The 15,078-nt window shown below is 33.2% G+C and overlaps 2 protein-coding genes across 2 annotated transcripts; one reads left to right on the forward strand and one right to left on the reverse strand.

The window, feature by feature from the left end:
- Positions 1–1,552: 1,552 nt before the first annotated feature.
- Positions 1,553–5,681, reverse strand: LOC120269364 (short-chain dehydrogenase TIC 32, chloroplastic-like). Its single transcript, XM_039276706.1, has 8 exons — positions 5,559–5,681; positions 4,045–4,276; positions 3,798–3,877; positions 3,199–3,352; positions 3,014–3,092; positions 2,679–2,763; positions 2,334–2,380; positions 1,553–1,898 (listed from the first exon to the last, which is right to left on the reverse strand). The coding sequence occupies exons 1-8, from the start codon at positions 5,662–5,664 to the stop codon at positions 1,743–1,745; spliced, it is 939 nt and encodes a 312-aa protein (XP_039132640.1). The 5' UTR covers positions 5,665–5,681; the 3' UTR covers positions 1,553–1,742.
- A 1,991-nt stretch (positions 5,682–7,672) lies between these two features.
- LOC120274693 (receptor-like protein EIX1) lies at positions 7,673–10,476 on the forward strand. The gene is made up of 3 exons (XM_039281225.1): positions 7,673–10,051; positions 10,332–10,419; positions 10,463–10,476. Exons 1-3 carry the CDS (start codon positions 7,673–7,675, stop codon positions 10,474–10,476), a joined length of 2,481 nt encoding a protein of 826 aa, XP_039137159.1.
- Positions 10,477–15,078: the final 4,602 nt, after the last annotated feature.

Genomic DNA, 15,078 nt, shown 5'->3' on the forward strand with positions numbered 1-15,078 from the left:
ATATAACATTGAGATAAAAATGAAAGGCAAGTTCCATTTGAAAGCCTGTTTGGATCGAATAATGTTATACATCACGAACAGATTTCATGAAATCTATGTCGAATGGAAACCCCGGAGTTGGGGTTAGCATTCCCAGTTCTGGGGGTAGCAATTCCATCTCCGGGATTAGCATTCGGTACAAATTTCATGAAATCTGTTTGTGATGTATAGCATTACTCATTTGGATGTACTTATCAGGTGAGGTACCTGAAGAACTAGCACATCATTCATATCTGCAGAGCTTGAATTTATTTAGCAATCAATTATCAGGAAAACTTTCAAGAAAAGAATCGGCAAGCTGAACTTATTATACAAATAATTTCTATAGTAAAACTTTGTGGTTTTCTAATGCACACTATGAAAGATGAGCATGGCACTTGGATTTATATCTGAGTTTTGGGCAATTTGATGGTGCATTGATACTGAAAAGGAATTGGAGGTATGCTATTTCTTGATTTGTTGATCATATTTATGATAAAGATGATTTATGTGATTATTGCAATAAATTTAACAATAATGGTGAGAAAATGTGGCCTTGCTAGTGAATGTTGTTGAAGATTGTATTTCATATAAATATTTCAATAGCAATCTGAAATTATGAAAATGTTATTTGAGGTGTTATTGTGCTTGACTTTACTTTGGTTAAATGTTGTATATAGTATAATAAGTGAATAACCCATATAATCTCTCATTTATTTGGTAAAATTAGATTTGTATATGTTAGTATGGTGATTATTTATTTATTTAATTTTGACAAATAACGACAAGAGCCACTCTAGAATGTCAAAAGGACAAATATATACAGTGATGCACTGGTTACGGTAGTTAACAACCTCCTAAGAATTTATTATGTGGAACGGGTTAACACGTGAGACAATTAGAACCTGTTATATGCTTCCAAAATAATATATTAAAAGATCACAAACTCACAATAATAAATCTCCCTTTACCTTACAACCCTGAAGGATAGAGAATACGACTCTTTCCATAGGGACCCAATGATTAATTTTATAGCATGTATGGAAGGATATTATTATATATTTAATATTCATATTAGATATGCATGTCCTTCAATGTTATCCTTCAATGTTATCACTGATTCAATTTACCTGCATTTCCTCTTTAAGTGGGTAAGATGAGAGACCAAACTTTTTTTTTTTTTCAAAAGGAGGATAGACCAAACTTTTGTTTTAGTAGCTAAATTTATTAAATAAAATTAAAGGAGATAATTAGTATATCAAGATAGCCCCACCATCAATTAACAATTTATTTATTTATTTAATTTTGTTTTTAAAATGGATAAACCATAAATTTATTAAAAATAAAAACCATCAATCAACATTATAACAGTTCATATAGTTTACCTTTGGAGACATGGAATTAAAGCCATTATTCATTTTAATCCTTAATTTTAATTTTTGTGAAAACATTCACTTTAAAGGCCATAATTATTTCTTTCATAAACCAAAAATAGACTGATAAATGAGTCAAGTCCATTCATGCAAACATGTCAGAGCTTAATACACCATCAAATCTGCAAATATCAACTATATTGCCAGTAAGAGGAAATACAAGACATTGTTTTCATTCTATCATTTAAATCTTGCAACACAAACCACTGCACAAGCAAAAGGACCACAAAATTCTCTATGATAATGTAGTAAATGTTTTCAATTATTTAGAAACCTCCACAATTAAGTCAATCAAATCATATTCAAGGAGAGTTCCCAAAGCTTTTTCGCCATTTCCGGGTCTGCAGCATGAGATTTTAGTTCAGCAACATTCGAGTCCACAAAATATTTCCCCGTCACTCCCTTAACTTGAGGATGCAATGCTACATAACATGTCGTCGCAGCTCCCTACAGTTCACAAAAAAAAAACATAAAATCACAGCCATCATGAAGAAGCACCCAAGAGCAGCACATTGTTTATTGACGATGGTTTTCAAGATTTCGTATTTTATAAGAACATTGATTATCAAAAGCAGAGATTTAACAATGTAAAACTATGCCTTGCGAGATTAATCGTACTGAACTGTAAAGAAGAAGCTTTATTGTCAGTTTTAATCAATGGCGGATGAAATTAACTTGTAAACTAGATGTTGAAACAAGAGTAAAATGGGCTTGATGATGTACATTAAGATATGATTTGGAGAAATTTTCGGTTGCGCTCATGTATATCTATTTTGACTTGATATTCATTCAAACAATTTAAACAATTATACACTTGCCAACATTGAGAAAATTCACATGATTTTGAACCATCAATAATTTAAATAGGTTTGACAATCTTACCTGCTGAACATTTTTCATCACATACTTGCCAAGTGCAGTGACAACACCTAGAAAAAGAAAAGGAGAATTAACTACAAATTTTTGGTGACACAATACAGAGTATTGTTGCTAAACTCCAGAAAAGAAATTAAAGAAGCTAAGTAGTAAGTCAGGTGAGTCTAAATAAGATATATTGTTTACCAAATGGTGCCGGCTTGTCTAAGTATGACTAATACAATGGATACAGTTAGAGATTTCTTCCCCTTGGTTGCTTAATATAAATTTCTTATTTATTTGTGTGTGCCTCACTAAATATGTCATGCCAAAATAAAACGGTATGATTTCATAAAAATAAAAAGCAATCACCGCCAATTATAGGAGTATGCCGGAAAATATTAGTTACGATTGCGCCTGGGTGAACTGAATTGATAGTCACATTTGTGCCTTGCTCCTGTTCAAGAAAAAAAAAATGGAATTGGTTCCTGAGAATAACATGATCTGGTTACATTAGAGACAGGAAAAGTAAGCAGTAAGCATAGCAACACATTTGACTAAGCATAGGTCAAATACATTTAGACGTTATAACAACTCATGAATTAATTTCAGTAATGTTAAAAAACAGGATAGCTAATAAAATATCTTTGCAAATGATGCTCGCTACATGTAAATGTATCAGAAAAATATCAAAGCAAAATTAATACCTTCAAAATGCTAGAGAGATGGTTTGCGTGCAATATGTTTGCAAGCTTTGACTGACCATAACTAAAGAAACCATTGTACCTACCAGAAAGGGTAAGGAAATCCTTGAACACTGTATAAATCAACTCAATGCTTGATCATCAATGGATTAATGAAGATGGAAGAAACAGGGTCATGTTATTATTACCCTGATTTATCACTAATTTTGTCAAAACGAATTCTTTCTCGATATGTGAACTTGTATGCATCAGAAGCAACATTTATGATTCTTCCTTCTATGTTACTTTCATGGGCTGTATTTTTAATATTGTCCAACAAAAGCTCTGTTAAAAGAAAATGTCCTGCAAAAGGAGGAATAGATTAGCAAAAAACCTTTCGTTACAAACAACAAACTTATAAAAATGGCTTACAAATTAAGTTTTCAGAAATTGTAATGAAAGACATGCAAGAAACCTACATCTACAAAATCATTAAATCAGATGTAATTCGTAAACTCTATAATACTACTACAGTTAATAAAAGCTATTAGATATGTAAGAGTCATTCAAAATTATTTAAATCTGTACATAAATCAGTTATAAAATGGCTGAGCCATTTGGAAGAATAGAATTTTTTAAAAGGGAATAACACAATTACATAGATAAATAATTGGTATAGCTGACTATTATTTGTGTCCTAATTAATCAATGCCATGGCATATTTAGAAAATAGGAGTAGGAAAACTGATTTGCTCTATATTCAAATCCTCAAAATACAACATTAAGCATCCGATACATAATTCAGTACCTATATGGTTTGTGGCAAAAATCAGCTCTATACCATCTTGAGAAAGCTCGAACGGAGCAAAACCAAGTCCCGCATTGTTTCTATAAAATAAACATATAAAGCTAATCATCAAATCATATGATGAATATGCTAGATTTAATATTGTTTTTTTTAGAGATATAAATTAATCAGACAATACATATAATTGATGCAAATCCATAACATTCAGATGGTAGGCCAAACTGATTTGATTTGCAAATGTCCTTACATGAGAATATTCAATGGCAGGCCTGCTGCATTGAAATCTGATGCAAACTTTCTCACAGATGCCTTTGAACTGAGGTCCAACTCCATGACATCCACTTTAGCGGCAGGGATTTTGTTCAATATAGCTTCTTTGACAGCATTACCAGCAGACATATTCCTGACACCCATAATCACATGGACACCACACAATGCAAGGACTCGTGAAGTTTCAACACCAATACCGCTCGATGCTCCTGCAAGAGGATGAGAATAGAAGCATAGAACATCTTAATGAAACACAAAAGGCATTTGAATAATAAACAAAATAGGCATACAAAAAAGGAATGCCAAATTATTGAACACGGATCACCCAGCTTCTATATGAATTTGAGTAAAAAGGCAAATTTGTGTCACTGCTTATTTTTGTCTTCTCAAAAAGTTGAAAAGCCCACCAGATGTTAATTAAAAAGAATATAAATAAATGAATAAATTGAGGCAGAAATTTGTTCTAGAGAATTATGAAGAGTATTAGGAAGTCATGCATATCATATTAACATCAAAACTTGGTTTGAGCATCCACACAATCTACGAAAAAATTCACAGAAAAATACATTCCAAATAATGTGAGACAAGATAAAACAAATAAAAGAATCAGATACACGTTATTTTAACCTTAGAAAAAAAAACCCAAGTTATTCATCTACAGTGTATAATTTTCAAATTTTTTGAGAGAATGAGATACATAAAGTCTACATAGGTATAAAATAATTATGAAAGAGAATTTCTTTTAATAACTCTTTACAATTTGAAACTCAAAGACAAGCCAACAATTACAAACAACAACCTTTTTATATTGAGAGGTTATTCAAAGTAAAACTACTCAAATAACAGATAAATAGAACAATAGAGATTGGAAATCAAATTTGAATAGGTTAATAAGTTAATAACATACCCAAAACAATAACCAATATAATTTCTATAGGGATATTGACATGGTCTCCATCCATCATAATGAAATTGATCTGGGTATAACTCCACTGGATTGACAGCAAACTACATAACATAATGAACTAAAGTAATCCATCTCCATACCAACGCCCAAGTGTTTTATCGGTAACCCGGTCCCATTTGAACTTTTCACAAATAGCGAGAGTTCGAATCACAGATGAGAGTATAATTCTGAGAGTACGAATAGTGGTTGTGTACGGGAGGTTCCAGCACCCTGCAAGGGCCTTGGTCTCACTTTGGTCCGTCGAGGCTTATGCACACCCCTGCTTAGTGGTCTTCTTGGCAAAAGCAATCCATCTCCATGGTTGCTATAATCTTTCAATTTCACAGCATAACATGGCGTATAAACAGCAAACGATTCAGAATCCATAGTTTTCCAGTGACAACCTATTCTAAAACAATCCAAGATACAAACTTTCCCATGAATCAATAAACTAAATAAGGAAAAAACCATAAACCAATTTAATTACTGATCAAAAACCATAATAACAAACAAAAACAACAACAAAACAAAACAAAACAAAATACCAGTGACGATAGCAGTGAGGCCGCTGCCATTGATGCCCTCTGTGACCTCTTCCGCAGTGGAAGAGTAGGAGAACCCTGAAGGACCCTTCCTGCTAAACCACCACATCTCTCTCCTCTCTCTCTCTCTCTCTCGAATCGATCGATATATTAATATATATATATATATATAATGGAGGTAGATGTTGCTTCCAAAGTATACTAAGAAAAATTTGTCATTTTTTATTATTTAAAAATAAAATAAAACTTTGTGTAAATGAAGGACCATGGACTTTTACTAGGGAAGAAAATTGTTTAATAAAAAATATATATATATATATATAATATATTAATTAGTTCGTAGGGTGCCATTAAAGTGGCTTCTAGATTCACTAAAAAATAATAAAATTAATTTGGAAAAAATAAGTTTCGCCTTCATGTTTGATGTTTTCTTTATGTTTTTTCTTTGATTTTTTTATTATATCTATTGTTTTTTAATATTATTTTTTTAATAAAAATGGATGAAATCATAGTTTCGAATATAACAGCTTTTATCAGATAAATCACAGTAATTTTTTTTATTAAATCATTGCTTCATAATTTATCTATTTTATTAAATAAAATTTTGATATTTTTTTTTATGTTTTTAAAAATAAAAAGTTAGAAGTCATATGAAGTTGAAGATGCTCTCTACCTTTGGGGTTTTTTTACTATTTTTCTTGTTATTTTTATTTCCAGTGGTTTTTTTTCTCTTTGTTTAATTTTTTTAATAAATGAGGGATTTATATTTTTTTTCTTTCATTATTTATTTTTTTATTTTTATTTTTTAAGTCATGGAGGTGGCATGACTAACTACTTTGTATTCTAGTTAGCATTTATATTTCCTTGATCACTCCGAGATCTGGCTTCATCCCCATGGCTTATTTACAATTTTAAAATAAAAAATACTCATTGAGCAATGGTGTGATTCCAAACTCACTAGGCAATTACCAAATTGGTTAGTGAATCTTCTGTCTCTTGAGTTGTTGGATCTTTCTGAGAATGAATTGAATGGAATCATGTTAAAATATTTTGGTTAACTATCCCTTAGATTTTTTCTAAAAAAATTATAAATTTTACATTTGAGTAATAATGAATTTTGGACATAAAATATTGATTATAGTATTAGTGAAAGTGTACCAATATGGCTGGCGGAACCAATGACTACGTGGTCTATTGGTAATCAGGCCTCTACTACAATCTTTCATAAATGGTGAGAGTTTGAATCCTAGGTGATGCACATTTCAAATGTAATAAGTTTTATTAAGTGAATCCATAGTTAGAAATCTCCCTAACTTTGATTTACTTGATAACTTTCCTTTGTGAATTTGTGTGTTGGTTTAATAGATAAAACTTTATCTATGTTTCAATGAATGAAAGTGATTCATTAGTATTTATAAAAAAACAAAACAATGAAACATGTTGACTTCAATTCACCTCACTTATTTCCTAATGGACATTTACATGTATTGAACTATAAAGTTTTGTTCCATATTATGAGTGTCTATACATTCCCTTATAGTGATTCAATAAACTGAAGAAGATGGAGATTGATGATGAAATTGATTATTTTTAATGATTTAATTTCCCAGAAATATCTCTTCTAATATTGACAGGACAATGTAATTAATGGCCAAGTTGGAAAATAAAACTTAGAGAAAGATTCAACAATAAATTTCACACTGAATTTGCTTGAACTAGTTAAGCAACAGCAATTTTAGCAGAATCATTCTACATTCAAATTAAACATTTTTGAACAGCTATTCTTGCAGAAAAATTTTGCTGCATTTGAAGTTTCTTGTTGAATATTCATTTACATTTGCTACATTTTCTTCTTCAAATCTTCGAAACACGAGGTTATATATTCTTCAACATTCTTCATTATCTATTAATATCAGGACAAGCATTTCCTCATTGTATTAATGTTGAAAGATGAGTTTTAGCAACTTCTCATCTCCCAACTAAATTATTGGGCTCCACAATGCATAGATATTCTCTAAGATGACCAAGTCCAAAGGTTGATAATCTAAAACAGCTAATCTTTATATAAACTCATAAAAGCTAGCAAAATAATTCAACAAAACCATTCTTTGAAAACAATGGTTATGAAGAAGATTACTGAAGCTCTGCTGCCTTTGCTGCTGAGTTTTATCTACTTCAAACTGTGTCTTTGCAATGGTGATCCAACCTTTGGTTGCAGAGAAGGAGAGAAAAAGGTGCTTCTTGATTTCAAAGATGGCATCACTGATCCTGGTGAACTTCTCTCTTCTTGGATTGGTGAAGACTGCTGCATTTGGTTTGGTGTTCAGTGTGACAACCAGACGGGCCATGTTATAAAGCTTGATCTCCGAAACACTGAGTCGGATGAGGTCCTCTCTGAGCAGGCCCTCGGAGGTGAGATCAGCTTTTCTTTAATTGGATTGAAACATTTGAGATACCTGGACCTTAGCATGAACAATTTCGTAGGAATTAGAATTCCAACTTTTTTCGGTTCACTAGGGAGTCTTAGATATCTTAATCTTTCAAATGCCGGCTTTCTCGGACCAGTTCCTCATCAACTTGGCAATCTATCTCACTTACATTACCTTGATCTCTCTAATATTGTTTGGTCTTATGATACTGTGTTTTTGGTTGGTAGTCATTGGCTTGCAAATCTTTCATCTCTTCAGTACTTGAACTTGGACAATTTGAATCTTTCCAGAGCGCCAAACTTGCTTAAAACATTGAACACACTTCCAATGTTATCTGAGTTGCATTTATCTGACTGTAATCTTCATGTCCCTCATTCTGTTAGTTATGTTAATTTTTCTTATCTTCGCATACTTGATCTTTCGAGTAACAATATTAGCTCTGTAGTTCCTCTTTGGTTGTTCAATCTCACTAATCTTGAGTACCTTGATTTAAGTTACAATTCATTCCGAGGCCTTGTTCCTAGTGATGTTGGAAAATTAACTTCTCTCAAGGTCCTTAATCTTACAAACAATGGAGTCTTAGAAGGAGTGCCAGCAACTCTCGGAAAACTCTGCATGTTGGAAAGACTAGATCTTTCATGGAACAATTTTAATGGTGAATTGATTGAATTAGAAGAAGCATTTTCTGGATGCATTCAGAAAAGTTTGAAGATATTACAATGGACAAACAGTGAACTCACAAGTCATCTACCAAGTTGGTTTGGAAATCTTAAATCTCTTCAGAGACTTGATCTCTCTTCCAATTCACTATATGGATCACTCCCTCAATTTCAACTGCCATCTCTGCAAGAGTTGTATATTTCTGATAACAAATTGAACGGAACTATCCCGGCACATCTTGGAAAATTATTTCCAGAACTGGTGGTTTTCGATCTCTCCTCAAATAATCTAGTGGGTGTTCTAACTGAAGCACACTTCAACAATCTATCAAAGCTTGAATATCTTTACATGTCTTCCAATTCTTTCAAATTGGTTGTGAGTTCAACATGGATTCCACCACTCAAACTTAAAGAAGTTCATATGAGTGATTTGGAATTGGGACCAAGATTTCCAACATGGATTCAGAAGTTGAAGAACATCACTTCCATTGACATGTCAAATGCAGAAATAGCAGATATTTTGCCAAACTGGTTTTGGTACTTCTCTCCGAATATGCGCCATATAAATCTGTCACACAACAATCTCACAGGTCAAATACCAAGTTCATTCAAACTTCTCAAGCTTGATTTTATTGATTTAAGTTACAATCATCTTGATGGAGCACTGCCAGAGATAGTCAACAACTCAGTTTCTGGTGCGACGATGAAGAATTTGTTTGAGTTATATCTTTCTTGGAATAAAATTACCGGCATCATTCCAAATTCGATATGCAAATTAATGCATTTGCGAGTACTCGACCTTTCTCATAATAAGATTACCGGAGTAATGCCTGATTGCTGGAATCATTCTCATGCAAATTTGCAAGTTATGGATTTTTCTTACAATAATCTACATGGAAGCATTCCTACTTCTACATGTTCGGGAAATATCCCTTTGACGTATTTATATTTGAACAATAATAATTTATCCGGAGAGATCCCTTCGTCTTTGAAAGGTTGCGGGTGGTTGTCTACTTTGGATCTCAGTTATAATAACATGAATGGAAGCATACCAACTTGGTTTGCAGCAAATTTATCATCATTACAGTTTCTTCAGCTCCGCGCAAATATGTTCACGGACAGTATTCCTCCAGAATTGGGTAGTCTTGAATCTCTTCAAGTTATTGATCTTGCAAACAACTATTTATCGGGTGCCATACCGCATAGTTTTGGAAACTTCACTGCTATGAAGACGGCGCCGGACCTATCTTCTGCAAATATAGAAAGTTACATGGACCACATCAAGGCAAACATAAAAGGAAGAGAAGATAATTATGATAAGATACTTTTGCTTCTTAATTACATTGATCTTTCAGACAATGAGTTATCAGGAGAAATCCCAGAAGAAATCACAACTCTTTCTTATTTGGTAAGTTTGAAATTATTCAGAAAATAATTTAAGCGGAAAGCTACCAAAAGAGATTGGCAATATGAGTAGTTTAGAATCTCTTGATTTATCAATGAATAATCTTTCCGGGGGTATTCCGCAATCGATGGTTGAATTATCATTTTTGAGTCACCTCAATTTGTCAAATAATAATTTCTCTGGACAAATTCCAAACAGAGGGCAATTCCTGACATTTCAAGATCCATCTATTTATTTTGGCAATCATGGTTTATGTGGTCTTCCTCTCAATGTTTCATGCCAGACTTATCAATCATCTCAACCACCAAACTCACAGAGAGGAGTTCTTGATGATGAAGATGATGAAGATGAAAGTGTTTGGTTTTATTCAGGTATTGCATTGGGATTTGTTTTGGGGCTTTGTGTGATTTGCAGTATATTGCTTCTGAATAGGAAATGGAGATTCGCTTATTTTAGGTATGTTGATGATAGTTATTCTAGCTTCTATGTATTTGTGGCAGTAAATTTAGGAAAAATAGGGAGGGAAAGCTCTTAATTTGTGATAATATAATGTCGTTTACATTGGACTGCATATTATGTTTAAATTAAGAATTGGTTTTGTATGCATGTTAATAATGTGAAAGATAGAAATACTATGTCAACAGTTATTATATATATATATATAGGAAAATGGTAATCTAAGTCTGCCCTTAGATTACTGTTTTCCTATCAGGGCAATCCAATGATCCTTATTTGGACTATGTGCATATCTGCTCAATCTGCAAACTGCATAAGCAATGTCAGGACGAGTACAGTTCATCAAATACATTAAACTACCAATTACTTGTGCATATTCATTTTGAGAAACACTAATCCCTTTATTCTTCCTTAAATGAAAAACATTATCATATGGAGTTGAGACAGGCTTGCAATTAAATTGATTATATTTCTTTAATACCTTTTCAACATAATTTTTTTGTGAAAGCATTATTCCATCATCTGATTTAGAAATTTTAATTCCAAGAATAAAATGTGCTTCACCCATGTCCTTCATGCCAAATTTAGATGCAAGAAAAATTCTTTGTCTCAACTACTATTTCTAACGAAGTACCAAAAATAAGCATGCCATCTACATATAAACAAATTATAACACCCACACTGTTAGAAAATTTGCTGTAGATACATTTATCAGATTCATTTATAAAATAGCCATTGGAAACTAAAACATGATTAAATTTTTCATGCCATTGTTTTGGTGCTTGTTTGAGCCCATATAAAGATTTCATAAGTTTGCATACCTTATGCTTGTTGTTAGGAATCACATACCCTTCGGGTTGATCCATATAAATTTCTTCTTCGAGATCTCCATTTAAGAAAGCTGTCTTAACATCCATTTGATGAATAATTAAATTGTTAATAACAGCTAATGCAATTAAAATTCGAATGGAAGAAATTCTAGTAACAGGAGCATAAGTATCAAAGTAGTCAATGTCTATCTTTTGAGAATATCCTTTAGCTACTAATCTAGCTTTATATTTATCAATAGACCCATCAGGTTTAAGTTTTTTCTTAAAAATCCATTTGCAACCTATAGTTTTTGAACCAGGTGGAAGATCTACTAATTCCCAAGTATGATTAGATAAAATTGACTCTAATTCACTATTAATAGCTTCTTTCCAAAACACAACATCAATAGAAGTGATAGCTTGAGAATAAGATTGAGGGTCATCCTCCACAAAAAATATAATGAAGTCATTTCCAAAACTATGTTCTTTCCTAGTCCTTTTACTCCTTCTTAATTCAAAATCAGAGGCATTAACATTTACTGAATCAGTATTAGAAGAAATATGAGGTGAATGTGCAATGTTATCAACACATGATTTCAAAGGAAAAATATGTTCGAAAAAATCTTCATTTTTAGATTCCACAATAGTATTAGGTTCCATAATGTCACTCTTAACAACCATGAATCTATATGCAAAGACTATTTAAAAGCATATCCAATTAACATACAATCAAAAGTTTTTGGGACCAATTTTTCCTCTTTTTAGAATCAGTAAAAAGTACTTTTTGCTAAGCAACCCCAAACATTAAGATATTTTTAAATTAGGTGCATATCCTTTCCATAATTCAAAAAGGAGTTTTTACCAGTTTTTCTTAAAAGGAATTCTATTTTTGAATATGACAAGCTGATAAAATGGCTTCTCCCCATAAATTATTAGGAGCGCCCGAACTAATTAACATAGCATTCATCATATCCTTAAGAGTTCTGTTTTTCCTTTCAGCTATTCCATTAGAAGCAGGTGAGTAAGGGGGAGTTGTCTCATGTATTATACCATGGTTTTCACAAAAGGTTTTCAAAATATTATCTTCATACTCTCCTCCTCTATCTGATCTAAGTCTTTTGATTTTCTTATTTAGTTGATTCTCAACTTCATTTTTATATTTCATAAACATTTCACATGCTTCATCTTTTGATCTAAGCAAGTATAAGACAAGATATCTAGAGTAATCATCAACAAAAGGTAATATAATATTTCTTTCCTCCTCTAGTCATTGAATGTTTTTAAATCACCTAAATCGGAATGAATTAAACCTAGTAATTCAGATTCCCTTTCAATAGTCTTACAACATTTTTTGGTAGATTTAGATTCTACACAAATCTCACATTTATCAATTTTATTGGAATCTGTCATGTTATGAATCAACCCTAGTTTTTTCATTCTCTTGATGTATGAAAAATTCACATGTCCCAATCTAGCATGCCATAAATCAATTGAATTCACCATGTAAGCGTAAGAGGATGCTTTATTTCCATTGTTAACATTGAGTACATTGAGAATAAATAAACCTTGACTACAATACCCCTTCCCAATGAAAAACCATTCTTAGACATTATTAATTTATCTCGACTCAAAGGCCACTTTAATTCCAAACCTTTTCCAAGCAATGAGACGGATATTAGATTAGCACGAAGATCGTGGGCATGCAACACATCATTCGAAATAAAGTCTTTCCTGAAGTAAGTTTTAGAAGTACCTTCCCTTTTCCAAGAACCGGAGAAGGAGATGAATCTCCCATGAATACTTGTTCCTCACCTTTGGCTAAAGGAATATAGGATTGGAAAGCATTCCTATCAGCAGAAATGTGCCTCGTGGCTCCAGAATCTACAATCCAGTCTTTTGCATCCGCCACCATAAGTGCTTGAGAAACAACAGCTGCTATGATATCATCATTGCCTCCTTCCGTTAAGTTGACTTTAGCACTTGTCTCCTTTGGTTCTTTCTTGAAGTGACATTGAGATGCATAATGCCCTGGTTTGCCACAAACATAACACGCACCTTTTCTTTTTTTGTTTGAAAAATTCGATTAAATTTGAAGCCATCCTTCTTTTGTCCGTTGAATCTTTGTGCGAGCCTTTGAAATTATTTCCGGTTCCTTTGAATTTCTTGGGATTCCTCGTTGAAATTCTGATTTTTTTGTTTGATCCCTCGCTTCAATGAGATTCGCCTTTGGATGAGAGTTCTTTAATCTTGTCTCGCATTATCCCTTTGCCGATTCTTCTCTTCAATTCGGATATGTACAATGATGTCTTCAAGAGTCATGAGTTTCCTTTTTATGCTTCAGGTTGTTTTTTTGTAGTGTTTCCAAGATTCGGGAAGACGCTCAATGAGGAAGCCGGCAATGAATGCATCGGTAAGATGATTTCTTCATTCTTCAGATCATTGACCAGAACATGATAATCATGAATTTGAGAAGATACATCCTTGTCTTCAGTCATTTGGAAATCGTAGAAATTTCCTATTGCGTATTTCGATTCCCCAGCATCTTCAACTACGTATTTCTTATGCAGTGAATCCCAGATTTCTTTCGCTGTCTTGAGATCGCAGTAGATGTCATACAATTCATTTGAGAGAGTGCTGAGGATGGTATGACGACAAGTCTTGTTTCTTTTCTCCCAGATTGGCAAGGTTTCCGCATAAGCTTTTGATGTCGGGTCCGGCTTTGGTTCAGTCAGGATATGTGTGACAGGAACACAGATGGCGTTGTTCTCCAGGATTCAACAGTCAAACCTAGCTGATAAAGGGCCTAAAGAATATGGTGCCAAACCTAGCTATCAAAAAGTGGTGGTATCTCCTCGAAGGTAATCAAAATGCAATTGACTATCCATCCTAGGTGGCACAAGGGCGAACAATATTTGAGCTACTTAGCAGTCACGCCATAAGGCGTTCTTTAAAAAGGAAACATAAGATAAAGGGCAAAAAAGTAAAAACCTATGGCGTGACTGCACCCAATAAATCTGGTGCATTCGTGTCCGCACCATGCGTCTACGTGAGTTCAGAATTTCTAAGCTAATTTCTGAATCCAAACCCTGAAATTTGCACCCCCCTGCGCCTGCGCGTAAGAGAGCATAACCACTAAAGCAAGGTTAAAGGATAATGAATAGTACTATATATAAAGTGGATGAATTCCTTGTAGCTAGGCAATGTGGTACTAAACCTTTAGTAGGAATGTTTTGAAACAATATGGGCCTAAAGAATATGGACCCTCTAACAGCGAGGAGTTATCCGACTTTAATCTTTTAACATCCAATATTACAAAAATCTAAAGAAGAACCATATGATCAATTTTGGTTAGAATAGAAATAAGTTGGATAGGGTGACGGTTGAAAATATGGTTATTTCGTTCCAACTAGATGTTCCAAAAAATTACCCCAATCAGAATTTCCTAAATAACTCGGAGAATAAGGCCTAAGAGATAGTCTCCAAGACGACCACGCCTCCTCCATAGGGGTGAGTGCTAAGGATGCTTGTATATTGCTGAAATTGTACTAGGTACGGAAGGGAAAGGGTTAATTGAGGAATAGGTGATTAATAGATCGCTCTGCATCATGATAAAGCATACATATGGCTGTTGGGAGTCTGTTGCATCATTGTAGTGCTATATTATCAAGAGTTAGAACTTTATTGTTTCAGACCAACTAGTTGAAAATTATAGCTTTCTCAGGGCAAGGTCCATGCCGCATATTCCAACTTTAGAAGTATGTAAGA

This window comes from Dioscorea cayenensis, chromosome 2, assembly GCF_009730915.1.
Source record: "Dioscorea cayenensis subsp. rotundata cultivar TDr96_F1 chromosome 2, TDr96_F1_v2_PseudoChromosome.rev07_lg8_w22 25.fasta, whole genome shotgun sequence".
NCBI classification, from domain to species: domain Eukaryota; kingdom Viridiplantae; phylum Streptophyta; class Magnoliopsida; order Dioscoreales; family Dioscoreaceae; genus Dioscorea; species Dioscorea cayenensis.